The sequence below is a fragment of the Urocampus carinirostris genome, chromosome 5 (assembly GCF_059441175.1).
Source record: "Urocampus carinirostris isolate Australia breed hairy pipefish chromosome 5, RoL_Ucar_1.0, whole genome shotgun sequence".
Lineage (NCBI taxonomy): Eukaryota > Metazoa > Chordata > Actinopteri > Syngnathiformes > Syngnathidae > Urocampus > Urocampus carinirostris.
This window is the reverse complement of record NC_142353.1, coordinates 14,093,278-14,121,026: the sequence shown is the minus strand read 5'-3', so window position 1 is coordinate 14,121,026 and position 27,749 is coordinate 14,093,278. Positions and strand designations below refer to the sequence as shown.

Below are 27,749 nucleotides of genomic sequence, written 5' to 3'. Positions count from 1 at the left end.
AATGTGAAAAGAGGTCCTGTTGTTGTATAAACAAAGCTGGTTTGGAATAATGAAGACGATGATAATAATGGTGATAACAATATTGGAAGCCTTCTTTAATCATCATTTAGGGATAAACAGACTCCTTGTAACACCCAGTGGGAAAGATGCTCAGAGGTGAACAGATCAGCCTCAAAAACCAAACCCACACCCATTGCATTCCTTCGCAATAATGTCGTGTAGACTGGTGTCCGTAGTGTATTCTGAAGGGAAAAAGAAAACAAACTTGGCTGAGGATTGTAAATAAAAAAGACTGTAAAAAATAGTTGACAGAAGCCACTCAATTTGTAGACCACACCTGTAACCTGAGGCGTTGGGTCTCAATAGGGATGACTCTGATAATGGGCATCTGAACGACAAGAACTTTTGGTTTACTCTTAACCAAGCACCCAAGTTCAATATCCCAGTTGGCTCCCTCCAGGTACAAACCCGACACAAAGAAGCCTGCAAGGAAAGACTCAAATTAACCCGCTTTGAAAGGTATTCCCAAACAGAAGTTTTTTTTTTTTTTTTCAATTAGGCACAGAACATGTAGGGTTCCTTCCCACAAATTATGCAAAAATGTTGCAAAATATTCCATGCGCCAACAGCCTTGAGAAATCTAGTCTCAAAATTAAGTCTTCTGTTAGTTTGCTGTAGACATCATTGAAGGAACACAACACAAAAAATGGTGAATGCCGTCAACACAACATGTGAGGTGACTTCTGGAACAGACAGTGATTGGAGTGAACAACTATTGGATACTGGGTTCCTGCACGGACCAGCTGGCAGAGATGGGAAGCTGCGTCGTGGCCGTCATAGACTTTCTGGACTAGTTTACAGGTTGGGGGCGTCGCTGCTGTCATGCACTTTCCGGACAAATTTTCAACATGTTACCTAGTGTTTACTATGTTTGTGTACTGTAATGCTAAATGTAATTCACCCTGGTCATCCTGGAAGGGGAATACAACTTCTGAGGTCCCTTCTCAAGGTTTCTCTTTTTCCTTACGCTGAGGTTTTGAGTTGTTCCTTGCCCGCATGTTGGTTTAAGATTAGGTAATCTTATCATTGTAATCCTGTGCAGTCCTTTGAGACATTTTTGTGATTAAGAGCTATATAAATAAATTTGACTTGACTTGACTTGCTCATTTCTGCTTGGAGGTAGGCAATTGTGGCTTTTTGTTTGTGTCGCGGTTATTATAATCTTGTCTGGCTTTCCTGTTTTGTTTGCTCCTGGTTGCCGCTCGTTGGCTGCCATCAATGTGTTGTTTGACAAGCTGGACTGGCACTAGCACAGGTTTTGCTGTGTACCTTGGTTCATACCCGGCCAGCTTTGCGTTTATCAACGTAGCCGCTTTTTGTTGTTGTTTCCGATTAGCGTTGCTGCTCACCACGTGTATTCTAAATTGGCTAGTCTGGCGTTAGCGAAAGTTTTACCGTGTCCCTTGGTAATTTCTGGCCGGTTTCGCATTTATTGCTGTAGTTCTTGGCTTTTTTTGTTAGCTTGGCTGCTCACTGTGTGTTTTCGTCTGCCAGCCTCGCATTTTTACGTCGAAACCGCAGCCGCTTTGGTTGATCACTCCCGGTTAGCCACCGTGGGCAGCTCTCCGTGTGTTTTTTTTGCCAGTTAGGCCCTTTTTGGCTGCTCGCCTTCTGTTGTTTCAAATATGACATAACACATCAGCATTCTGCACAGAAATTATCGAAACTTTGCCTAAAATACTTATAACCTCTTCAATTAACTTGTAAGCAATATGGTGACTGGCTTGCTAAGGTGCTGGTATTTGTCTGATGAGGTCACAGCTCAGGATGACAAAGACAAGACAAGGTTTCTTCAAAATGCATTATCTCAGAAAATATTTGGAAAATACCGATACAATATTTATGGATTTTATGCAAAACCATGTAGTATTTCCTCACATTTTGCATGTTTTAGAATTTGGAAAAACATTTACAGTGAAAAGGTCACACTCTACAAAGGCATTGATTCTATTACCCTGTGCAGATTTGTCAATGACTTCCTCCTCTTCACAGAAGCCAGTCACCTCAGTGTATAATGTGGAATCGTCAAGAGGCCAACCATTTATTCTGGATGCAGCTTGAACTTGAGCAGTTAGGTAGGATTCTGGGACGTGGAGCCCTGAAAGCCACATTACCCTTGGCTCTGCTTTAGTGGCCTTTTGACATAGAAAGTTGAAAATGATTAGAAAATGTATACATTTTTACTTTCTATATTATATCATGTAAGGCATTCCTTACCCATGATTTATACTGCTCAAATCGCCTCTTAAGATGTACCATCCAGTTACCCAAGGACTTGAGTGTGTCAGGTGCTAAACTCTTCCAAAGAGCCGGGATCTGACCATAGAAAAGGGCCTGGGCGACTTCATCCAAATCACTACTCATTCCTACCTCACCAGCCAAGGCCTACACAGACAAAAACTCACACAATCAAAACAATGCAATAATGTCAAAGATGCAAAACAACACTAAAACGCTGTTTTACCCTATGCAGCTCGACCATAGAGTGCTTCATTTGGATAACCAGCTTGTTGAAACGCTCCAGTTCTTGGAGGAGGACCACAGAGGTAGGGGAAATATCTGTGCGAAACTTCTTCCGGATAACATCCAGGTCAAATGCGGTGGGCAACTTGTTTTGAATGTCCTGGGCCACCTGAGTGATGTAGTCATCTCTACTGATGCTTCCACCAGACTCACCTGACACAGTGGAAAGTGGCTAAGTCCTCGCATAACACAACCGAGGCACCTAAAGGATATCTGCTACACCATACCTGTCTGTGGTTGCAGGTCTATGAGATGCAACCACATCTCTTTAGCTGCCTGTGTGTAGTATCCTATCTCTGCATTGGAATGAAGACCCATCACTTCAGGGGTATTTGCCATTGGCAGGGATTCAATCTCATCTGTAGCAACAAGTTATGAATGTTGACTGGCAGCGGGTACTATGTACTATGCAGCAAGATGAAATAAAAAACTGACCAACATAAACATCCTTGGGTCCATTTGGAGGAATCTTGTATTTTACCTCGCTGTTTTGGTAAAAGTGGAAATGACAAAAGTCGTAAAAGAGAAAATCTCCAAAGTACTCATCCATGTAGACATTCAGGATCCTGCGATCAAAGCTATCTATCACTCGTCCACCATACATCACCTGTGAAGGATGTACGTTTTTTATCTTAAATTCCCAAACTGTCATATTGAGTGTGACTGTCCGAAACAAACCTCGCCTACGAGGTACTTGATGCTCAACCAGGGAATGCTGCTCTCTTTCTGGTTGTGAGCTTTGGTCAGGTAAGTGTTCAATATATCCAAACATGCCTGTTGAGCACAGTTGCAATGTTGAAATCGATCATTAGTCCCAGTCCAGGCGTTGGCCGAAAAGATTCTTCGTGCCACTTACCAATAAGTCAGATTCACTAAAGTCGTAGGGGATATTCCATCCAATTTTGCCATACTTGCGCCTCTCTTGCACCACCCCATGGAAGAAAGACAGCACATAAACAAGACTGCGGAAGGTAGAGTGTGGGCATCCAGTCAATGTCTCGTGGGTGATTTTAGAGTAGGTGGCTCGCATGTTGAGCTTGAGACCATTCGGAGCCTCTGTGACAACCTATAGAGCACAACCACATTAAGGCATCACTGAAGTGCAGTTATGTACCAGATAAAAAGGATTGTTTCTAAATAGTTTTGTAGAAATTAACTGATTTTTAGACCTTAAAGGATTTCTGTAGAATGCCAATGGGAAATTCATCAATCGGGTTGGTGGTCAACCAAAGACGAAAGTTTGGGTGAGGGCTCCTGACCCGTTCAATACACTTCTCCAATTCTTTCAACCATTTCACCAGCAGGTGGCAGTTCTGTAGCATCAACCACTGACCACGAGATGACGCGACCTCCAGAAGGTGTAAAGCAACCTTGAGGAGTCAATAAAGAATGTAAGCTTTTATTGTTTGCCCCATTTTCCCTGCTCTTATTTTAAACTTTTGATATTTATATCTTTTTCTGAATTTTAAGAAAGGCTAACAAGGTAAAAAAAAATTACAAATTTATATATTTTTTAGTTCCAATTATAACATGGGTAACTTAAAATAAATCTAATATACCTTTTCTTGGCCTTGGCCCATAGCAAGGCACTTGAACTTGCTCCCAAAGCCAGTCCTGTCAGCCAATTTCATGAGGTCAGCACCAGGGTCAGAACCTGGGCTCAGGATAAAGACTATTGGGGAGTACTGGGTGCTCTGCTCATAAATGACATCAAAACTAATGACAGGAGGTTGGACATATCTATGAAGACATAAACAAATGTGGATAAGTAATAACGTCTCCTCTCATTCTGCAATTGAAGAAAGAATCAGTTGGACAAAGGAAACACCTCTCTCCCATGGTAATGGTGACGTAGTCTGTGATGGCTCTGTAAATTCTGTCAACACGGAAACAGCGCAGCAGGAGCAGCTTTTGGAAGTCTGTCAGCTTCTCATCATACTTCATCGGCAACGGAGACTGTTCTGGTGCATCGAGGTCATACCACTGTGAGGAAATACAGAATGGTCAAGCAATAGAAATCAAAAAGATGAATTGATTTATTTTGTTATGATGTATCTAACCACTACCTACTGTTTGCCATTCAGCTGAATTTCTACAAACATTATCTGGCAAAACGTCAAACTGCGCCGGAAAAAGCTCGGATAGTTTTACTACATCTTCCCAGCTAGAATCTGGAAGCCAGTTACAAGTTTTTTGCCGTGAGGTCTTTTCCAGGGACAGATTACCTAGCATAAATGACAGTCTGCTTGAGTGCCAAAGGCTTACTGTGATGTAATCTAATCCCTGAAATGAGTTTTATCTTGTATATCACCTTTGACGAAAAACTCCAGTTCTTCCTGGGGTACACGATGTTCTGCTTGTTCAATCTTGATGGTCATGTTGAATGACAAGAGAAGCTTGTGTTTCTCAAAAATACCTGCAATAAAATACTAATTAAATCACAGACAAAGGTCCAAAGGTTGAGTAAAAGGCCAAATTGTAACATGGTTTTTAATTCAGGGGCTGCATTTGGCACATATCTGAAAGTATGCTACAAAAATGTTGAAAATGGAAAAAAAAAATGTGATATTTGTCTTACCTGTGCAGGCATAATTATACACATTATAAGTCAGACTTCTCGTGATGTTATTCAGTCTTGTTGACAAAGCAGAATTAGGTGGAGAGTTGTGCAGGGAAAAGACAAACACTTCCAGGAAAGAGTTGAGCGAATACTGGTACATGCTGTTGACCAGTGCCATTTCTGTCAGTGCAAAGAACAATATAGCTCCGCGCTTGGCGGCTGGTCGATACCCGTTTCGGAGCACATCAATGTCCTCTGATGTCTTCACAGCCAACTTAAGTTTATCAAAAACCTGATAAACATGCAGACCATGAATATAATCAAATTGAACACTCAACATGTTTTTCTCCGAACACACTCAAACCGACCTCACTGGATTTTGACTTTGTTTCTTCCAAGGTGCACACCAGCTCCGTGTTGTCCAACATGTTGCCTGTGGACATAGCCAGCTCCTTTAGCAGGGTGTCGCCAAGGTTCTTTAGCAGCTTCTTATTGTTGCTTGTTTCTTGGATTAAAAACTCCCGTTGCCCTTCCAGCTCCTTTTTCTCAAAACTCATTATAACGCTGAGTAACTGGTCCTCCAGGCCTTTGAGGGTCACTAATATAAAATGACAAATGAAAAATGACAGCTGAAAACAGATCACAGAAAAAAACAGTTTGCCAACCAGATGGTCTTACCAGTATAATTGATAACCATAGCTTTTCCAAACACAGATGGAGAAAATGTGGGGTTCCCCAGTTTAGTGTTGAGGTAAAGCCTGAAGTTAGGATCATAGTCTACCTCTTTGTCACCAAGCATGACAACTTCCCTGCCCTCTGCTCCCTTCACATTCTTTTCTAGGACATTGTCAATCACTGGGTCAATGTACTCATCTACATCTTGGAATATAAATGGGTGCCCATATTTAATGGCCATCTCCAGATGTTTTAGGAAGTCTGGATCATTGAAAGAGGAAACCTGCATCGAAAAGAAAGCTTGAAGGGACATACTTTTTGCTTTCCAGATTAGGTGCAAAATAGCTGCATGGGACGTTTTTGTACCTTGAGGTTATTGCTTGCCTCCTTCTTCTTAATCCAGTTAAGGGCTTGCTGCTGAGGGTCAATACACATGGGAAAACGGCTGCCTCTGGTTGTGAGGATTCCGTTTTGAACAGACAGTTCGTCCGGGGGCAAGCCCTCCGACCCCCACCTGTAAATTCCCATGTGCTCAGTGGGATATCCATCTAAAATGATGGTTGTAAACCTATATTCTGTTTTTTTTAATAAGTGTCTTCTCACCTGCTGATTTCCACTTCATCTGTGAGCAAGTTGTCTACTTTAAAAGGCTGGCTATGTGGAATGTTTTTCTCCTTTACATCGTCAACCCATGTTTTGTACACCATCTCATTCCTAAAGTCCCAACTGAAGGCTCCCTCATAACACAGAAAGGCCGCAGAAAGAAGACAGTCTCCGAGGAGACGAAACCGTCGCTGCTTCAACTCCTCTAAATCTTGTGTCCACCTAAAACAAAAAAACTCAGGTATCCAACTCCTGTGAAGTGTTTATTTTTGAAGGCTTTTATGGCCACTTCACCTCACATTCTCAGAGCTCAAGCCCGAGATTAGTTTATCAGCAGCTATCAATCTTCTCTCCATAAGATCAGCCTCCTCTTGTAGTTTCTGTTTCTCAGCAATGGCGGTTTGATATTTGTCTTTGTGAACTGTCAATTCTCTGTGTAGATCACAAAGTTCACTTTGAATCAGCTCCAGCTCCTTCTTACTCTGAAAAAAGTTCCTTTCGAGACGTGCTACCTGAAAACAGGAGCCACAATACTATAATTTCGAAAACAGACCACCACAATCATTTGCATTCAATTTTCATTACTTTTTCCCTTTTAGGTTTTATCTCTCTAGCCACTTCACAGTAACCAATTACTGCTTCCACAAATTTAAACATTCCTGAGCCCGCTTTGCTGATGGATTGCATTTCCTCAAGGGTGGTCCCAATGTTCTTCAGGAAGCCTATGAAGCAAAACTAAATGAAAGAACTTCAGCAAAAGACATTATTAGTAATGCAAACTTTATCATTAAAAGATGAATACTGTATTGCCTCTGAAACCGATTAAAAAAGACTGACCTACCTTTGACAGTCTTAACTTGGTTGGGACCAATTGCATCACAATCCATTTCCATCAGTGAACGTAGAAAGCCAGGATCTGACATCATCGCCCTGGCAGCTTGCCAGCTTATTTCCTTCCTTTTACAAAGCACCAAGATGCACTCACACACCACTTGCACCTGCTTAGGCGGTTTTGCAAAAGATCTGCAAAAATCAAATAGTAAAACATTTCATTATAATTTAAAAAGTGTATTTTATATTGTTTGAACGACGATTAGAATTTACCTGATCTCAGTGACATCAGATTTATCAAGGTCCTGCAAGGCGATGCGAGCTGCTTCTAACGCGGGCAGAGCTTCAGCGAGGGAAGTTTCTGCTTCTAACTTTTCAACAGCAATCACTTTGTTTTGCTGTTCAATCTCTTTGGCTTTTTCTTCTGCCTGTGACTTTTTCTCTTCGGCTGGAAGGGAAAGATCGTGTTCAGCAAAATTAACAAACTTAAGGTGAGCTATTTTGCCCAATGTAACAATCGGAATTGGCAATATTTTACTGACCCACAGAAGTGTTTGAGGCTATGTCTACCAGCAGGCTCTCACAGGCTGTGGACTTTTCAGCCAAGACAACTTTCTGCTCTGCCAGTTTGATGTTTAGCTCATCCAGTTGCACACTAGATTCCTTCAGTTTAACCAACCCCCCCTCGAGATGTTTGCACTGCTCTGGAACCCATGAAGAGCATGTTTTCAGTTTTCCAGTGTGAAATGGAAAAATTACAAAACACATTTTGTTTCTCTTACCAATAACGTACTGGTTATTTTTCATCAGGAGGCTACAGTATGTGTTAATGAAGTCCAAGTAGTTCTTTGGGGTGACGTGGTTAACACGTCTAAGTTTTTGCTGGAACAGCTTGCTGTAAGTGCCAACAGATTTATGAACCATGCAGACATGTTCAATAACAGCTTGAGTATGTTCCTTTGGAATCATTTCACTTTCACCTGTTCAAATAACAAGTCACAACATCACTGATGGGACAGTGTAACATTATTAATGAAATGAATACATCACAATCCATGAAACAAGTTATGTGTCCAGTAGACAAGCAATTGTCAGAAATAATTTATTCTGAAGTATTCTGATTTACTATTCTTATTGTCACTAAATGATCCTTACAGAGAGTTTTTATCTGAGGTTGAAATGAATATCAAATATATGTTTCTCAAAAATATTAAATGTGGTACAAACCTAAGAAAAACTCAGCTACAGCACGCAATGCCTGTGGAGGCCAAACTAAGAACCAGTCAATCACAGTGTTGTTCATCAATCCTTGAAGAAAAACATGAAACATACTAGTTAAAAGTGATACTAAAGACAAAATAAAATGCTGTATTTTAGTTTACCAGGGAAGTTTCTACACCGTGTTCTCAGGGTATCTCCCACTGGAGACATGCTTAAAACAATATGCAGGTTTGTGGCACTTTTATTGACAAAATACTGCCACAAACTGTCTTTTGAATGAGCTGATCCCCTTCTTAAGGCCTCGTCGCGAATCTGCGAGAGAATCAACTCTTTCTTATCATCAGGGAACAATGCAGGAACAATATCTGTCAAAAGAAAGCAAGATCACAAGAAAAAAGATCAGTAATTTTAATTAATAAAAAGAACTAAATTTGTGTCTGTTGTTCAACCTGATGTAAGCATGTTGTTGATGAGTTCCAAGAACCCTTCCTCTGCAACATGAGCGTCAGTGAAGAGAAACACAGTCTTCTTATTTTCAATTCCAAGCTTTAAATATAATGTCCTCAAGTCTTCAAGAAAGTTTGATTCGCAATATCTTCTGCTGAGTGTGACTTCAAACACCTGAGGGATGATCATAAACGGGCACAGGCCAGCTATCAGAACTTTCGAGATGCAACTAAGAGTTTGATCATATCCGAACTATAATCAACAGAATACAACCTCACAGTCCGCGGCAAAGGCGGCAAGCTTAGTGATGGACTGTTTACCCGAGCCTCCCACACCGATGAGCAGAGCATGACCACGATCAATGCGGATAATGCGGTGCACGCGGGTCAGATGTTCCAGGGCATCATTAAACAGGACCAGATTCATCCCTGCCTTTCTTTCATTGTATTTGTTTAAAAGTTCCTGCAGAATGCACTTGTTTATCCTTAACTGTCTGGTCAAAAGAAACACTTAAAAAGATCATGATACCTGAAATATTGCTTTGCACGCATCATAGTTCAGCAAGTCCTCGTAAACCCTAGGTTCAGTCTCACTCAAGGCTGCCCTGTAGTCTCCAAAAAGAACTGGCTCTCTCATAACGTCCTCCTCGTCTTCTTTGAAATGCAGCTCAACCAAGTTCTTTATAAGACCCTGAACCTAAGTGTTAAAAACATCAAGAGTATAATTTAATCTTGAAAATATTATAACAAAATAAGGTACAACTCTGGGAAACAAATAAAAGCATCTATAATCATATTATTACAGTGAAAAGGAATGACAAACATACAAATTCTTTGTCTTTTTCATCAACAAGTCTGTCATGGAAAACCCTCAGACACTCATTTCGCCAAACCCGTACAAATGAGGACACAGTTGAAAATCTGTCGTGATGAAAAGGAGAAAAAATTATGGTTACATAAACAATAAGTCAGCGTAACACTTATCAAAAGGATTAAATGAAATGATACAACAAGACCTGTGCTGCTGAGTTAGTGTGAGGCCATTGTAGACCCTTGATAGGTCTCGCAGATTAAAAATGTAGTGGAACTTTGCTGGAGTAGGGGGCAGTTCTTTGACAAGGCTGTTATACAGATCCAGCGTGCAGAAAGTGAGTTGATCACAAACTTTATGTACTGCATCCTTGAAGTGCTAAAATCAATCAATTTACATGACATGAAGTGCATGGACATCAGAAATAACATATCAAAGAGAATATATATTTACTTTGGTGTGGCCTTTGATAATGGAGGAATAAATCAGGTGGAGAGATTCAACAGCAGGGAAAGGGATACCAAAGACACTAAAAAGTGAAATGAAGCGAGGGTCTACTTCATTCCTGCCACCTCCTGCCTTCCCCATGGCTGCAATAAAACCAAGGTCTTTCAGGGTTTTGTACCTAAGCTCCTGTCCTCTGTCATAAATTCCTCCTTTGTCCAATAGGAGCTTCAGCAAAGCAATAGGCTGCTGTGTGCCATAGCTATCCACCTGCAACGTACCAGGAAAAAAACTGCAAAATAAAGAACCCATAACAATCAAACAGAATGATACTGAACGTGTGCTTTAGATACCTTTGGCATATTCATATCATCTATAAAGGCCAACAATGTTTTACCCACTGGAGGACCATACACGTCTTTGGTCCTTTTCTCTATATTAGCCTCTATGTTTTTTTGAAGGTCCATTGATGTTGTCCTTGATGAAAAGTTGATGGTCACAGTAATCTTATGGAAAAGATTGGAAAATTAAAAGTAAACTGTGAAGTCATAACTAAATGTAGTAGTGCCTCACTGGTTAACTCACACTTGTTTCTTCATTTTGATTTTTCAGAAAATTATGAACAGTAGCTGTTTTTGAGGTTCCAGCTTCGCCAATTAAAAGTACAGACCTCTTTAACTTCACCATTTGCTCCAGTATCCAGCTAGTTTTTGTGGTATCCACAGTTGGGACTAAGGCAAAAAAATGTTTGAAAAAGAAACAGGAAAACATTTGGTTGGTTGAAGACATTGATACAGTAAATAGATCTCGGTCTTACCCAAAATATCAGAAAATCGTATCTCATGGTTATGAATGTATTCGGTGATCAAATAACTCCAGGGAACCCACGTTTGCTGTGTCCCATCAAAATGAAAATCATACAGAGTGGGCAGGTAACCTGGATGAAATATAAAAATGATTGATCGTTTTTCAGTGTGAATCGCTAAGTGTGAAGCACATTGTAAAATGCTATAGACTGTCTTCAGTTACTTGAAAAGTTCTATATAAATGCAGACCATTTACCATTTATGAGCAATGTATTTCAATCGAATCAAAACATAGTTTGTTTTTTATTCATTTAATGTATTTTGATTCACAAAAATTTAAACATTTATACCTGGGATCTCGCCAGGTCCAGCTGGTGTTTTGTTATCACTTATAATACTTAAGCCACTAATTGTTTTGATTGCATCATCAAATCGGTCTCTTCCATTGTCCAACAAAGTGGCACCAAGAGAGATGAAGAGAGCCTCCAGGAAGTAGCACTCCAATACTTCAGCACTTTCGTTCTCAGATTCAAGCAAGAAATCAAGGGTAGTGCAAAGCTGTGACACCTGAAAATTGAATCTGCTATAATGATGATTTTCACTTTTCAAAATGTTTTCACAAGTTCAAGATAACTTAGGACCTACCATATTCAGATCAGTTTGAGGAACAACCGTCTTGAGTTTCTCTCCTTGTTTACCATTAACAATCCCTTCCATGATCATGTTAATCAAGTTGTGCACATATTTTTCAAACAAATTGTCCAGCACTTGTTGTTCCTAAAGATTTACAAACAAGTCATAAACACGCAACGAGTACTTTAAACATGTTGTACCTGAATGGGTCTGTTTGTCAACCATTTGTGCCAATATGGGGTGTATCGCAGATTTTGGGGGTCTACAAAAACCATTCCACAGCGAGAGACGGTTGCAGGTGAAGCATACTGTAGATCTCCAACCTGCATATACATATGCAAATTAGGTATGGAAAATCTAACTGCAATAAATTCCTACATACCTCAAACAGCAGGGCACAGTGGCGTTGTAAACGAATTCTTTCTCCATTAGCCAAAGTAAGGAGCTTATTGTCGTCCATTACTGAATTCATGTTCTCAACCCAAAGAGCATCCACATCACCATCAAACAAGATATATCTGCAAATTCAAAGTACAAAGCAGTCAAATATTATATCAACTAACATGATTAAACACCTTTATTTTACCTTCTTTCTTGTTTGTCCGTAGACTTGTTAATGTCACGAAAGATGTTGGATAAAATTCCATCAGTCCAGTCTCGAGTGTCAGGATCCAGAATCCCATACAGCTCAATAATACTCACAGCTTTCGGGTTTAGAAGATATAACTTGGTGTGAAATCCCAATCTGATGATGAGAAATGACTGACACAAATGAAAATATGCAAAAACTTGTCAATTGTTTAATTATTCGTTTTGAAATAACACCGACTTGGTTTGAGCTTGACACAATGTGCTGATTACAACCGATTTGCCACCACCGGTTGGGCCTACTATCATTGTCGTATGCCGTGTCATCATTGTTTCATACATCTGTACCACTTTATCCACCTGTGGAGAATTTAGGAAAATTCAACTAAAATGTGTCGCGAGAGATTAATAATACAGCACAATAACAAAAATACACACTTGGTTAGGCAGCAAGATATATTTGTTCTCTTGCAGGCCTTCTTCCACAGCATCGTTGAAGTCGGGATAGCGAACGCGGGGACATTCAAGCCCAGGAAACAGGTCTGAGATCAGCCCAAGGAAAAGGGGCACATCCTCAAATATAAGTTTTGGTAGATTCATGTCTCTTAAAGCTCTCATTAAAACAAGATCCTGAAAAAAATAAATTCAATTTGTTATGTAATTCTCAATTTTAGAAGGTCTGTATACGGTAAATTCTTCATTATGGTACATTATGAAAGTACCTCAGTGATATTTGGTGAACTTCTCTTCAGTTCTCCTGCCATCACAAGAACAGACTTCAAAGCTCGCAGGCCAAAGTCATAATGAGACTGCTTGGAGAGCTGCTCTCGAGCCAATTTATACAGCACAGTCATTTTCTTTGCAAGTACCTGAACAAAAAAGCTGTCAGTCCTTCCGAGGCAAATGAATGTTTTAAAGTGTTGTTGTCTGGATTTTATTGTTAATAATAATATTGTGGGTGCATTACCTTGGCCATTAGGAATCCTTCAGAAAAGAGCATAATCTCACAAATTTGTTTTAAATCAGGCACAATAACCACCACAGGCCTAAATAGAGCTTTGACAGATTCAGGCAGCTCTGTGCGACCCACATAGCCTGGGTTCATGGTGATGAAAATCCCAATTCGGTTGTCCAGGCTAATTTCATGACCTTGAAACTGTATTCAAACAACAAGGCAGTAGTAAGCAAAGTTAGAAGTCCAAATATTTAGAAAATACTGCTGCGTAATTATGCAGTAAAAACTTACATTAAATACTTTAAGATGTAGAATGAGAGCATTACGGATGGTTTGTATTCGAGAAGAGATGACTGAAAGGACTGAGGCATCAATCCGGTTGAATTCATCAAAGCAGCCCCAGGCTCCACATTGGGCCAGCCCAGAGAGGATCTTCCCCATAGCCTACACAAGAAATAAAACCTGACCTGGTTGGGACAACTGGAAAATTTGAACTTTCATGAGTCTCCATGTGTGCATTTATGCATCTTGCCTTGTAATCCATGCCTTCACCACAGTTGGTCACCACACAGAGCAGGCCAAGAGCTTTGGCCAGATCTTTAGTGGACTCAGTCTTTCCAGTACCCGCTGGTCCAGCAGGAGCCCCACCCAGGAACATGGACAGAGCCTTCACCAAAAACGCATACCCAAATCAAGTCAAGTCAAGTCAAGTCATTTTTATTTGTATAGCCCTAAATCACGAAGAGTCTCAAAGGGCTTCACAGATTGTTACACTATATTACACGGACTATTTTCAACCGACAAGAGGAGTAGGTTATTCGTATGCAATGGCATAGAAGTGAGTTTCAACTCCTTGTCTTTGTATTCAACGTGCGAAAAGGGTTCACAGACCTGTGTGAGTGTGAGGTAAATTCTGTCCGTCAAAGGAGTTATAACCAATCGACCATTCAACCCCATGTATTCATAGCCATAGAAAAAAGATGCGTTGCACTGGCGTACAACAAGATTGTTCTCTTCTTGGACCCAGTAGAATCTCAATTGGCTTTCCCAAGCAAACTCTTCAGCATATGTTATACTGAAGAGAGAATGACAAGACAAAGTTTTACCTCCGTGCTTACTCAACATGGGCTAAAATGTTTGGTAATAATCACAATATTGTGAAATAAAAATGAACATGTGTTTTTCACCAACGCAGATTCCTTACAAAACAATAAAAGAGAAGACTGATAAACTAATAAAAAATATTCGAAACCTATAGATATAGTGAATAGGTAACAAAAACTTGTTGGTTATTTTAACATTGCATTCAACCAACAGTACTGAATATGATTTTTATCTCACCGCAAGCTTATTCAGGTTAACTTACAATACTAGCTTATAGCATGTATTGATAGTAACCATGTGCGCTAAAAATTAACACACATAGCTGAAACTTAAAAAAATGACAAATATGAATGTTAAACTCTAGTTGACAGTGATAGACCTTATAATTATTAAAGCTGTACCTGTTCAAGACAAAGCTATCAACAATGTCTCTCGCATGGACATCTATGATCAGGACAGTGTTGATCTTCTTTCTGTCATTTTTTTTCATTGGCTGTGTTATGCATGTCACTAAGTCATCAATCTGCTGATGCATTTTCTTCGCATAGATTTTCAGAGCAGCTTGGCTTCCTTTTTTCAAGTTGTTAAAAACATCTTCCACCTCCCATGTCCACCACACTTGATTGGCAGCCAGAACCACCATGCCCTGGAACAGCATCATCCAGTCCACTCTAAGTGACAAAGAGACTCTTGGTGGAAAAATTCTTACTCAAAGTCAGAAGAGAAAACATACTGTCGACACATACCTCCCTCTGTCCTGACAATAGCGAAAAATTGCTTCCTTAGTGATGAGTCGATTAGTCCTCGTCATCTCATGTAAAACTCCTGTCATCCATTCCTCCACTCTCCCTTTTACTTGGACAGACTTTTGAAACTCCATCACCTCACCCTCAGCAGAAATCATTGCTCCTGCTGATATCTCCCCATTGCTTCCCGCGTCAAACCGCAGAGATGCAATGTTGTCGTACATCTTGTGCAACAATGGATAATCTTAATTTAAATACCTTGACAAAGGATGGCTGGGGAGTTGTGGTAGCACTTACAAGAGAATACATTTAACATCTTACCTTTATTATATGTTTCTGCACACAATCATGGTGGCTACTTCCCAAAATGCTGATTAATTCATCATCAGAGATGAAGAAAAAGCGTGGGAATACATCTCTTTTCGAATCGAGATAGTCATTCAGGCTTTTCTGACACGTCTCTAGGTTCTCAATGAGAGTCTTTAAGTCTGCTAGCCGGTTAGGGACCAGGCAACACCGCTTTATGTTTGGGCTGCTCTGTGCTTCATCCATTATCTACACAAAAAATAAAAATGCATACTTAGTTGTGTATTAAAACGGTACATAAATGTTTACACAAAACTCACGTCTTTGAACTTTTTGTCAATTATGTCAAATTTTTTGGCTTCCATTGGTAATTGTGAGGAAATATCTCCACCAACAAATATGCTCTCCAAGTACATCCATTTCCGTTGTACAAGCAGCCAAATCTGTGCAAAAGAATTCGTTTCTTAATTTCTGTATTTCATATTCAGTTCAAGCGTTAAGATTGAATGTGGGCCATCGCTCCTATGGTCTAACCTCAATAGTCTCACTGATGAGTGACAAGTTTTTCTCCCACTGTTGTATGATGCTTAAAAATGGTCCAACAAAACGGCTCCCTGCCATGCTCTGCAGATTCATGACATCATTGTCTACATTCGACAGGATTTCATCCACTGCACCTAAGACGGAACACTGTTTTTGGGAGCGTTTACTATAAGGTATAACAGTGAATTTCATGTTTTCCCAGGTCTCCACAACCTCCTTCACACCCTAGGAGGAAAACAAAGACATTTTCAGTCTTTTTGCTGTCTACCTCAAATCATGATAATCTATAATGATAAGGGCTTACCTTCTCTATACCAAGTTCTTTTATAGCTGAAGTGACAGTGTCACCTATAACATCGGCATATCTATGCAGATCCATAGCAAACATGTTCTCCAAAGTGAAGCTGCTTGTGTTGATATCAAAACTTGTGCTAGTCCTTTTCATCAGTTCCTTCCAGTGTCTGCAAACATTGGGGCACATGTTTTTTCCATGTACATGTAGAAAAAAACTACACAATTGATAAATTTATAATGATATATATAACTACATATCATCAGAAAAAGCAATGTCCAAAGAACTTCTGTCTGTTGAAACTGGATTGAGATTTGAGGAGTTTGTTGCCAATTTAAAAAATGAAAATGTTGTAGTACCAGTCAATTTAGGTTGCCATTATCCTTTAAGGATTCTTGAATCTTAGATGCCAGTTTGATGTTACTGCTGAGGAACCATTAGGTCCAAGTGACAGGAATTTTGCTTAACTGAGGATACAGACCTTTCTCTCAGGGCTTCATTCTTCAGGTCCAGCAGTAGAGGAAGAGAATCTCTGAATTCCTTCAACCTTCCCTCGACAAAGCAGGCAAGTGGAAGTGCTTGTACATCTTTGGGAAGTTTTCTCAAATCTTGGACAAAACATTCAATACCTTCCTGAAGTAAGTAGATATCTAATTCAATCCACAGGGTCTGGGACCACTTAGCCCTTGCAACCTAAGAAACATTATCAGAATGTGGACACCTTATATTTGCATAAGTTAGCCAGGGTAATCGTGATTTTGAAGGATGACAATTAAACCTAACCTTAAGATTACCGTAGACGTCATAAATTTGCTTTAAGCCATTCATGTCATTCTGTATGCTGACAAGTTCTGGATACACAGGAACTGGCAGATCCAGTAGCTTTGTAGCATTAGCTAAATCCTGGCGCCCTTCCACCATTTTGGAAAGCTCTGCTTCGTACGATTCCATAATTGATAGTCCTACAAGAAAAATCATCAAGGAAAAATGCAATGAGATTATAGCAATCTGATTATAATTACTGTGCTGGTTTCAAATTTCACAACCTTTATCTAGATCATCTCCAACCGCTCCAGGACCATGCATGTTGAAACTTTCACAAAAGATAAGCAAATCCTCTTGAAAGTCTTCAGCCATCTGCTTAGTGGTCTTTGTGTAAAAAGCATGATGAATAAAGATACGTTGATGTAAAATAACAACTATAACTATTGATATTAAATGTTTGTTATACTGTGTAATGCGAATACAATTATCATATTCTACCTCTTTGAATGATATCTTTATATCAGTCAGACTCAAATCCACTTGTCTGGATTTTGCAAACAGGTCCCTCCACATCTTGTTAATATTTTCTTTTAGCTCAATTTCATTTTTTTGAACCTATAAATAAAAAAGTAACTCATCTGTAAAATATGGCAGATTGTGCCATTTCACCCTAAAAGAAATGAACAGATAAATAAATTTGACTGCAATACCTGCACTTTGTACATATCCAGCGTTCTGTATTTTTCCTGGATATCTGTGATGCTCAACTCTACATTAAGAGACATGTCTCTAATGTTTGAGATTGTGCCAAGTACATTCTTCAAGTTGTCAAAAGTATCAGGACTTTGTTTCAGCTTCTCGGAAAGGTCCTATGGAATCAAGCCGAGAATTACAGTAATTAAAAAAAGAAGCTTTGCATTTTATTCTATTTCATATGCATGCATGTTACCACAAGTTCATCTTTTAAGTTGAAGAGTTGCTCTTTGGCTGATTTGTTGAGCAAACCTCCCAGTGCACTAATCCAAGACTCTGCCATCTCTTGCACAGTCCGGTTCAGTGGCTCCAGGTTTAATTGAACAATGTGTACATTCTTAAACAAAGGTTCAAAAGCCACCTTTTGGTGTATGTGAGCATAGAACTGCAACTTCTGGTCATACATAACACATGATGGGTTTTTAGCTGCAAACTTTTCACTGACTGTGTCTTTGTCCCTTTCCCAAAGAACCTGGTATTGTCGCCAATGGTTAAGGTCCTGGTCTACAGAAAGCAACAATTGCTGAATGTTGTGGGATACTGCAAGGGCAATTTCATTAATCTGTGGATGATGGCACACTTCCTCAAAGAAGGTAAAAGTCACAACGTCATCACTATCTGTTTGTTGTGCTGGGCACTGGATGCAGGTTCCATTCATCCAACGTGGAAATTCCTGGAATACAAACAAGAAGGTGGATATATTTTTGACATCCCCAGCCTAAAATCTGTATTGTCTTAAAGAAAAGGAATAGAAGTTTTACTTTGGTGCTCTCGATGCAATCTCTGACACGGTTTATGAGTAACTGGTAGATCTCATCTATTTTTGGCTGTAGCAAAATCTTGGGGACAGAGCAGATGGCGTCAATGCGGAAAAGAGGCTCACTCCCCATCAGCACGGAATTAAAAGTTTTGATGTGCCTGAATGTGGCAATCACAAAACTGCTTATTGTAAAGATGACACTTTCTGTGAAATGTAATGATTTAAGCCATTACTTATTTACCTCAGAACCATGTTTATGAGGGTATTGTGAACCTTGTGTTCCCAGAATGCATAATAACTTGACATACAGTCGGACTTGCCAGTGCTTGTTTCCATGATCAAATGTTCAATCTTTGTGATTATAGGTCCAATGTCACTATATTTGCTTTTTAACAAGTGCATTGTCTTGACCAACCCTCCATCAATAAACTCGCAAAACTCCCTTATACCTAAAAAAGAAAGTAAAATGGTTAATTCTGCGACAAATTATATTGGATGTAACAATTTGAACATTTTGTTTACGTACTTGGTAAAAGGTCTGTCTTATCTGGAGCAGGGTATTTCTGAAGGTCAGCCAACATCATCGATTGCAACTTGGCTTCAATGTCTAACTCGTTTTTTACTATTTGACTGGCAATTGACTCAAACTTTGAGATCTCTTGATTGGCTTCGTCAATGAAATCTGCAATTGCTAAGAGTAAACATATGGACATTGCTCTCACCTCGCCTTGATTTTTGCACCTAACAACTACAAGTGCAAGAAAAATTAGATACATACCCAAAGAATTCCAGTTCAGTCTTTTGCATCCTGATAACAAGAGCGTTTCAACTCTTTTGATGATTTCAGACAGCATGGTGATCTTTGCATCACTCAGACTATCAAGTGTGGCGTTGAAGCAGCTGACTAGTTTGTAAAGATCATCTCTGTACCTAAATCCAATATGAAATTAGGAGATAACAGTATACTTTGTGTATTATGTTTTGTCTTTGGTTTGCTTTACTTACTTAATGAAGTTGAGCTCCTGTAGTGTCACATTTTGCGCAACCTCAGGTATTGAGAAAAACATTGAACTCAAATGTTTTGTCTCTGATATTATTGTCATGATTTCCATTGGGAAATTTTCACGGTATCGCCTGTCCTTTGGTGAAATTATTTCAGATATAACTGGAATAACCTTAGACAAATTTAAAAAGAAATCAAATCCTAATAGTAAGGATTTTCTCCAGCGATTGTGAGATAATGGTCTACATACCAGCTCCACCTGTTCTTGAATTTCATTTACAACAATCTCCAAGATTGGGGTCTTCAGTAACAATGGCAATATTTGTTCAGTTTCAGAAACCCATGACTTGTACTTCTTACCAGCATACTCGCTCATTTTTTTTGCTAGTTCCAAGTATTTGTTTTTTGCCTAAGTAAAAGATTCCCAAAATTTGGCACGAGATGTTGAGGGGAAAAAACTAAATTCCATCTATATGTAAATTAAATAACTCACCAATTTACCCATTTCACTCTCCGACAAATCTGGCATTGTCAGGAGAGGGACCATTCCTTCTTTTATATGGTGAAAAAGCGTATGTGTCCACCTGATACTCCCTGCCACAGGAGGCTCGTTCTTGTTTATTTTTGGTTTCATTTTTTTTTCCTCAAAGATGTCATTGATCCTGTCCAACTACAGAAAAAAAGCAACGTAAGCTGAATTATGGGATCAAACTCCACCCAGTTTGTCAGCAAATGGGACAGCAAGGTTTGCAGTCTGGGCAGGAAGCTAAGAGACAGTTCTATATCCTTGGAAATGTCCTGGAGAATGCATGGATTATAGCCCAACCATGTGAAACCAGGAGAGAATGACAATGAAAAAACAGAACCTACAACCAAGGCTATATTGATTCCCTGAGAAAAGCAAGACAAAGTGGCCAGGAATAGAGAAGTCAAGACTTTGTTTCTAAAACTGCTGCCACTATGACCCAACCACAGATAAGTCAATGGATACATTTCGAATGCAGTATACTGAAAGAAAGAAATAATAATTGGTTGAGATAATTTAATAAGTTGACCCTTCTTCCAACATTGTAGGTATCATTACACTCAATATGTATGATGACAGTGATCTTTTACTAACCTCTTTGCAATACTGAGCCAAAAGGTCATTTGTTTTTTTCATCAAATAATTATTAATGGCACGCCTGGAGCAAATATTCTTGTATTTAGCAAGCATTCCAAAAGCAGCAGTTGAAGAGCGCACTGATTTGAAGGACTTGTCAATAAAGGCAATGACTTCCTTTTCAATAGCCTGAAAAAACAGGATAGCACACATTAACATTCATGCAGATTTTAAAAATGCATTGCTGAACATGTTGGCAACGCTTTTTAAAATTCTTAACGTACATAAATGCTGCTATTGAAGTTTTGCATGATTACTTTCCAGCTGCTCATCTTATAAACATTGAAAGGATCAAAAGTGATTCCCTCAAAAGACAAAAGCAAGTTTTCTACTTTGGTCAGCATATCATCAAAACATTTTGGATCCAACATCACACTTTTTAGTTCTGGGCTGAATATGTTGAAATGCTCATCCAAATTCTGCATTCACAAATAAAACATATCAAATATTGAGATGCTGACACATGCGAAGTTCCAGCTGATAATACGACAAAAGAAAAAAGACTCTGACTTGCAAAACGTTGTGCAAGTCTTGGCAGATGGAAGCCATGTAATCAGTCTTCTCAAAGAGCTTTCTCCTATCAAACTCCCAGCGTTTCCCAGTTCCTCCTCGTTCAATTTCAGCACGAACTTCAAAGTAGGAGGACTTCCACAATTCCAGAACTTGCCTGGCATCACTTACCTTGGATTTTGCAAACCTCCGATCATCTCTGTTTAAGACACAATAACACTCTCAAAATAGGCTGATGCGAACACTCACACTTAGTTTGAATGAATGAAAATAAACTTACTTGAACAGCAGATGGATATCAATGACTTGAGTCACACGCTGAGACAGTTGCCAAGCAATACGCTCCATCAGTGGCACCATACGTTCATTGTTGTTATAGTGGCAGGATATTAACCACACAATTTGCAAACTGTTCATAAGAGATGGGATAGTCTCCAGAATCACACTAAAGTTTTCTCCTGTGGCCAGATTCTACAACATAAAAATCTGGATAAGGATGTTTATACAAATGCAATGTTTCCAGTGCACTTAAAGAGACAGTGTGTAACATTTAAAGCCTCCAAGTGCTAAAAAAACAACTTCAATAGTACAAAAACAAAAACAAAACAAAAAGAAATATATTACTTCTATAAGAGAAAATGGATAACTGTCATATATATATATATACTTGCTTTTTTAAATACTTGCAGGTTGCCTTTTTTTACATAACATAAGCCTCACTTAGAAGGAGCTGGCATGGTTGTCCAAAATCTCTCTGTTATTTGTATCCAAAGTAACAAAAACTTAAAAAGGCTTGAAAAAGGAAAAAGAAAAACTGTACAGTTTGGTCACTTTGAGTCTTCATAGTTGGTGTTCTCAGTTGTGCTTTTTAGCACTTGTTCTTCAGTTTCATCACACAATATAGAAACATCTAGTGGTCAAATTATACAAACTGTCCCTTTGAAAAATAATATCACTGGCAGAAAATGTTGCCTTTTATAATTGTAAGTTTTCATTTCTAATACATTTTAATTTGTTTTTAGTCAAATGGAGAAATGTCTCATTTTAAAAATGGTCTTGTCTATCAGTTGTTTTGCTTATTTGAAGTAGTTTTTTAAATCTTGGTAAAAGATATGTGCAAAATAACGCTGGATTAGATTTGGCGATTTCAAGAATGTTTTTTCAAATTGTATGTAGCTCACCTTGAAATGCCTTTCCAGTGTTAGTAAAAAGCGCACGTTTTCGTTTGCCTCCAAGCAGTATTTGCCAAGTGTGGCCTCTGCAGTCTCCATAGAAGGAATCACACTGGATTTTGATTTGCTCAACACCAACAGAATCTTTTTTACAAGAGGTTGGTTGAGTTTCATCCTCAGAGCACAAAGGATGGAGACACGTTCCTGCCAAAACACAATTTCTGCCATCGGACTAGAAGTCTGTGGCTTCCTTTTAGCTTGATCCTCAATAACAGCAGTCAGTTGAGTCTGCCAGTTCATCACACACAGCTCCAACTCCTTTAACAGTCCTGGATTTCTGAGTAAAACACTGACATCCGCCTTCAGATCGAACTCTGGCATCTTCAGTGTAATGTCATCTAACATAAAAGGGTAGTAATTGAAAGGGACAGTGGTAACAACAGGTAAGTCAACACTGAGATAAAATATTTACATAACCAATACAATTGTATTATCTGAAGCATCTTTAAATTCCTTGGTTAAGCAATTCCATACTTGAAGAAATTGCTTTCCAGTGAAACGTTTATTATAATCTTTTTTGAGAAAATATAATAAATCCTTCAATGTTCACTTTGTAAAAAGTCACTTAAAAAGACATAAGCAATGATTTGAAAGTACTGTGCTTTGCTCAGGCACTTTTGGGGTACTTGGAAATGAAAAGGCACCTCTTCATCATCTAATCCCATCATTAATAATATACCCTTTGCTTTTCTTGGTTTTAAATTGTCCTTATATTTTACTAAAGTTGTGAATACCACCAGCAGGAATAAAGATGTCTTTTATTTTAAATGTTGTAACAGTCTGGCCTGGGCTAAAGAAGTCCTTATTTGATGCTGGTGATGGTTGTAAATTGTATTTTAATGTGTAAATTGCCAAGATGATGAAGGTCCATTATCTATTCTGCATCAAAATGCTGTAGTCTATTCATTGCACGGGATGCTATTGTAGTTCTTAGTCAGATAAATTCCTAAAACCTTTGGGGTGGCAGTAGCTCAGGAGGTAGAGCGATCGTTTTAGGATTAAGGAATCCCAGTTCGAATCCCGGCTTGTCCGTGTTACATGCCGAAGTGTCCCTGGGTAAGACACTGAACCCCCAATACCCCCAATAAGCAGGTTAGCGCCTTACATGGCTGCACAGATCGCGGCCACTATTGGGAAATGTGAAGCACAATGTAAAGCGCTTTGGGAAGTCATTGACTTGAAAAGCGCTATATAAATGCAGATCATTTCAGATTTCATTTCATTTCAAATAAACCACAAAGTGTAAAAAAAAAGAAAATTTCACTGAATACTGTCTTTGACATTTTACAAAAGTCAATAAAAACTGCATGTACTGTGGAATACTTAAATTTATACAGTACTTGAGTCCTGCTCATTATACTGCTAGGGAAATAAAACCGGATACATAGCTTGAAATTCATACAATGTCTGTGAAACAAACCTTGTGTTTTAAGTTGTTGAATAGTTGAGTTGACCAATGCCAGAAACTTGTGTGTACTGTTGAGTAAGTCGTTACGAATAGGTGTTCCATTATTTGGTTGGTTTGGGGTCTCTTGAAGGGAACATGCGTCATTCATACAGTCAGATTTAATTTTCTTCAGCTGATGGGCAGTCATTATTTGAATATAAATCTAAAAAAAAAGTGCAGGATAAAAGTTGTAAATTATCTTGTTAGGTCTCGTTGTAAATGCCATGTGAGGAAAGGACTGACCATGTGCTATACAGCGCCTTTTAAAGAAATACATTTCTCAAAGTTATGTATAACACTGACTCAATCAACATCAACCATGGCTCATAAATTATTGTGCTTATTGTGCTGGTGGTCATCAGTGCAACTTTATTGAGTAGTCCAGCCCTGGTCACTGCTCTTATTCTAAAGTTTACCTACATGTGAAAGTTTTTTCTGCAGAGTTCTTAGGTTGTGTCCATTATGCCAACTGGTCTCCAAGAAAGTGGGCATCAGGTTATTGGCTTCAATTACATCAAGTGGTTCTGGGATGGCCTCTGAAGTAAAACACAAATAAAAATGCATTGGATTCCCAAAAACAAATGCGATATCTTGATACTGCCCTCACTTTTTGTGGTCCTGACAAAATATAAAACTTGAGATTTGGCAAATTTCTCTGGAACTCGGTTTATTGCCATGTGGAGCTCAGTGACAGAGGCAAGCTGAAACATTTCAAAACATAAATCATTGATTAATTCTTTGATAACACAATATTTAAGGAAAAGTCAACAGACTTTTTAACAATATATTGCATTGACGTGGAGAGGAGGCAGATGAGGCGGTGCCTCTACTGTTATCATGGAAGAAAAGAAAAATATATTAAGTTATCTTTATTCAGAGTTATTTATCATTTAATTTTAAAAACTTTGAATTTTCGTTTTTCAAAATCATTTTATTTTCACATTTTTAATACACTTAGTATGTAAAGTATTACAGTACTGTGCTGAGCATCTACAGATGCAGAGTGAGGCACGCAATTCCCTTGCATCATAGCAAAGGGCGATAGTGAGTTCAAGGATTCTGATTTGGCGCACACCTCAGCCCCAAACAATAGAATTAGCTATAGTAATTAGCAAGCTAACAACAAGTCAAGCATCCAGATTTTTTTTCCTCGTAGCATAGACATTTTTTTAAATTGGAGGATTAACTACCTGTTCATGCTTGCAGCATATAGACTTAATTTATAAGTTAAGGTAAGACATAAAACGTTTTTTTTCCTATGTTAGAGTTCATATATTGCTTTCTTGCTCAGCCAAACAAATGATAACTAAGATGTAGGTTCAATGATTTATAAATCTGACTGCTCCTCACCAGACACAAACCTCACCTCACGTCACTATTATGTTGCACTACATGTTGACCCAATAATCAGCAGTATGACTACGACAAATTTGTGTAATACGAGTTAAGAAGCAATCACATCAGTTGGTTTTCTGTAAAATTGTGTGTTCTAGACTCTTTTGTCATTTGTTTTCAAATAAAAAATATGTAAAATTATCTCAAGGCACAGGGAACGACCAATCATAGCTAACTTAATACAGGAAGCTTATCTGTGATTGGTTGATACCTGAGGCCCAAGAAACAATGTCATTTTTACTGATTGGCAAGCAGTGTTGGGAGTACCGTGTTACAAAGAAAGGCGTTCCAGGAGTGCAATTACTTTTTTCTGTAACGAGTACTGTAATGCCTCACAACATACTCTACTCTACATACTACATACTCTATACAACACGCTACAGTGGTTATTAGCACGTCACATTGGGTATTTGTTATTGTATTCCTTTTGCTTTATTAATGTATTGTTCTCAGTGAAGGGATGCTGCTGGAAATGTGAATTTCCCTGCGGGGATGAACAAAGTATCTATCTATCTATCTAACATGGTGTGTTACTTTGCAACACTTTAAAAGCAGTTCATGAAATTCAAAGACTTCTGTTCTTCAACAGTACTTCATTCGCTCATGGAGTGTGGTAAAACCCTCAACCGCCAGCAAGACAACACTGAACACAAAACCCTTTGATGGAAAAGGGTGGGTGTGTAAAAAAAAAATACAAAATACAACTGAATACAGTTTTGTTGATGCTGTCTCAAGCACAGGGTACAAGGAGGCGTAATCTACTTTATATACTCACACCTGAGTTGTCCTTACAACTGTTAAGAAAATACTGAAATTCAAGGGTCAATACATATATATTTGGTCGTGTGTCACCAGCTGCGAATGGTAGGCATTGCCTGGGGAGGAGGTGTGGCTTATTCAGGAAGAACTAAAAAAATGGGGCAAACGTGAGTAAAGAATTAACCGTAAGAGTAATTAATTTTGGTCTTTTAATTTGTAAAATCATTTTTGCAATACACCATGCCTAGAGAAATATAGAAAACATCATGGACACTACCCAGGAATGAAGAAGGAACTCTTCGAGGGGTTTGAAGACAAAAGACAAAATGGATATGGAGTGTCTCGGCAGTGTTAGTTTGCCAATCCCCCAAATTGCACAAGCCAAAAAATATGAAGAGTTCACTGCTTCCACAGTTTGGTGTCATTGACGCATCCAGAATTTTGGGGCCACTTAAAATCTTGGGGTGGCACATCAAAACTAAAAGCAATAATTTTAGGTTATTGAGGTAAAAAGGTTAAGGGAAACTATCAGAAAGAATTGAGGACACGGTTACGGATATACTTTGGGGTATTGTGTAATATTTTATGTTGCTAATGATTTAATGTGCATGGTCCAAAATGCTTTCCAGGTGAGAAGCAGCGGCTTCCCCGGCTGTGCATTTGGGATGAAATGCAGAACTGATGCTACAACAATCTAACATAGACTGGCAAGGTGGCTAGTGGGGTAACCAAAAAAATTATAGGGGGGGCTGTGACCCTCCCCGGCCACCCCCTGGTCGCGCCAATGGTTGGTGTACACGTTTTTTTAATTTCTTTTACTATGTGGCTATTTTAAGCAGTTTTAGGGAGTCTTCTTCAATGTAAGTATATACGGTAATTTGTAACTAAATAGTGACTTACAGAGTAACGCACTACTTTTGGGTGTCAGTAATTCGGTGGGGTAACGCAATTACTTTTTAAATAGAGAAACAGTTAACTGTAACTAGTTACTTTTTTCCCCATACAGTTACACGCCCAACACTGCTGGCAATTGGCAGAATGGCCACCCACCGAGCTGGATGAACCAGATGGATTTAGCTGCTTTATTTGTGTTCCACAAACGTTTGGATATTGTAAAAGAAATTCTGGGTGTGTTGACTTCCCCTTTAAAATTGAGTTTTCTGAGCTTAATAGTTTTCAATCTTACTGGACTGTGAAGCGGTCCGGGGGTCTTGTTTCCTTTTTGTATCTCCGATTCCACCTCTTGAGGCAAAGATACATTGGAGTTGCTCTTCTCTGATGTTAATTAAACCAATTAAAAATAACATTGAAATGAGTATTGTTACAAAACAAACATGCGGCTCACCTTGTGGAATATCAACACGAAGTTCCCCCTCTCTGACAGTTTTTATGAACAGAAGGCACGGCGCAGCGTTGACTTCGGAAACCACATTTAAAAAGCGAATAAGTTCCTCCTCCTCTTTTCCGTCCATACCACTCAGGAGTTGGTCAAAAAATATGTTGTTGGCAAAGTTAAAGCAAACACGAACTCGCTGTCGAATCCATTCCACGCGTAAATCGTGGTGGGCCATACTGCAAAATGTTGCGAATATTCCTTCTCATTTGAAGTTGGACATTTTTTGTGCGCGCGCGGAATGGAGCGCTAGTATTTACGCGTCGTCCCAGCAACCAACAAACTCAAATGTGGTGGGGCTTGCTACCTCAAGAGAAGGGGTAGCGGTTTTAAAGCCACGGGTCGGTATTTCGTACGTTTTGAGCAAAAAAAAAATGTACAATGTAATTACTTCACGGACAGAAGTACACTAGCGAAAATATT

At 39.0% G+C, this 27,749-nt stretch overlaps 1 protein-coding gene across 1 annotated transcript; it reads right to left on the bottom strand.

Annotated features, from left to right (window-relative positions):
• On the bottom strand, positions 1–27,504 carry LOC148365500 (dynein axonemal heavy chain 10-like). The gene is made up of 77 exons (XM_088335038.1): positions 27,279–27,504; positions 27,122–27,208; positions 24,387–24,485; positions 24,200–24,315; positions 23,753–23,942; positions 22,282–22,670; positions 21,381–21,571; positions 21,101–21,299; positions 20,815–21,009; positions 20,549–20,719; positions 19,922–20,098; positions 19,679–19,837; positions 19,431–19,564; positions 19,204–19,355; positions 18,952–19,116; positions 18,667–18,874; positions 18,427–18,583; positions 17,862–18,338; positions 17,623–17,781; positions 17,411–17,527; positions 17,194–17,296; positions 16,931–17,109; positions 16,629–16,840; positions 16,160–16,316; positions 15,847–16,080; positions 15,633–15,755; positions 15,328–15,561; positions 15,007–15,230; positions 14,662–14,931; positions 14,048–14,231; positions 13,689–13,823; positions 13,448–13,600; positions 13,169–13,357; positions 12,924–13,070; positions 12,640–12,831; positions 12,443–12,561; positions 12,200–12,358; positions 11,996–12,131; positions 11,814–11,936; positions 11,626–11,757; positions 11,331–11,547; positions 10,992–11,111; positions 10,760–10,905; positions 10,528–10,680; positions 10,184–10,444; positions 9,936–10,108; positions 9,747–9,840; positions 9,449–9,616; positions 9,194–9,382; positions 8,923–9,094; positions 8,635–8,838; positions 8,480–8,560; positions 8,035–8,232; positions 7,795–7,956; positions 7,526–7,700; positions 7,263–7,444; positions 7,007–7,143; positions 6,716–6,933; positions 6,422–6,643; positions 6,185–6,332; positions 5,822–6,101; positions 5,512–5,741; positions 5,162–5,435; positions 4,895–4,999; positions 4,654–4,808; positions 4,412–4,566; positions 4,143–4,323; positions 3,753–3,953; positions 3,440–3,649; positions 3,262–3,357; positions 3,019–3,190; positions 2,811–2,942; positions 2,525–2,736; positions 2,278–2,445; positions 2,015–2,195; positions 338–483; positions 1–242 (listed from the first exon to the last, which is right to left on the bottom strand). Exons 1-77 carry the CDS (start codon positions 27,502–27,504, stop codon positions 96–98), a joined length of 13,638 nt encoding a protein of 4,545 aa, XP_088191164.1. The 3' UTR covers positions 1–95.
• Between the last annotated feature and the right edge of the window lie 245 nt (positions 27,505–27,749).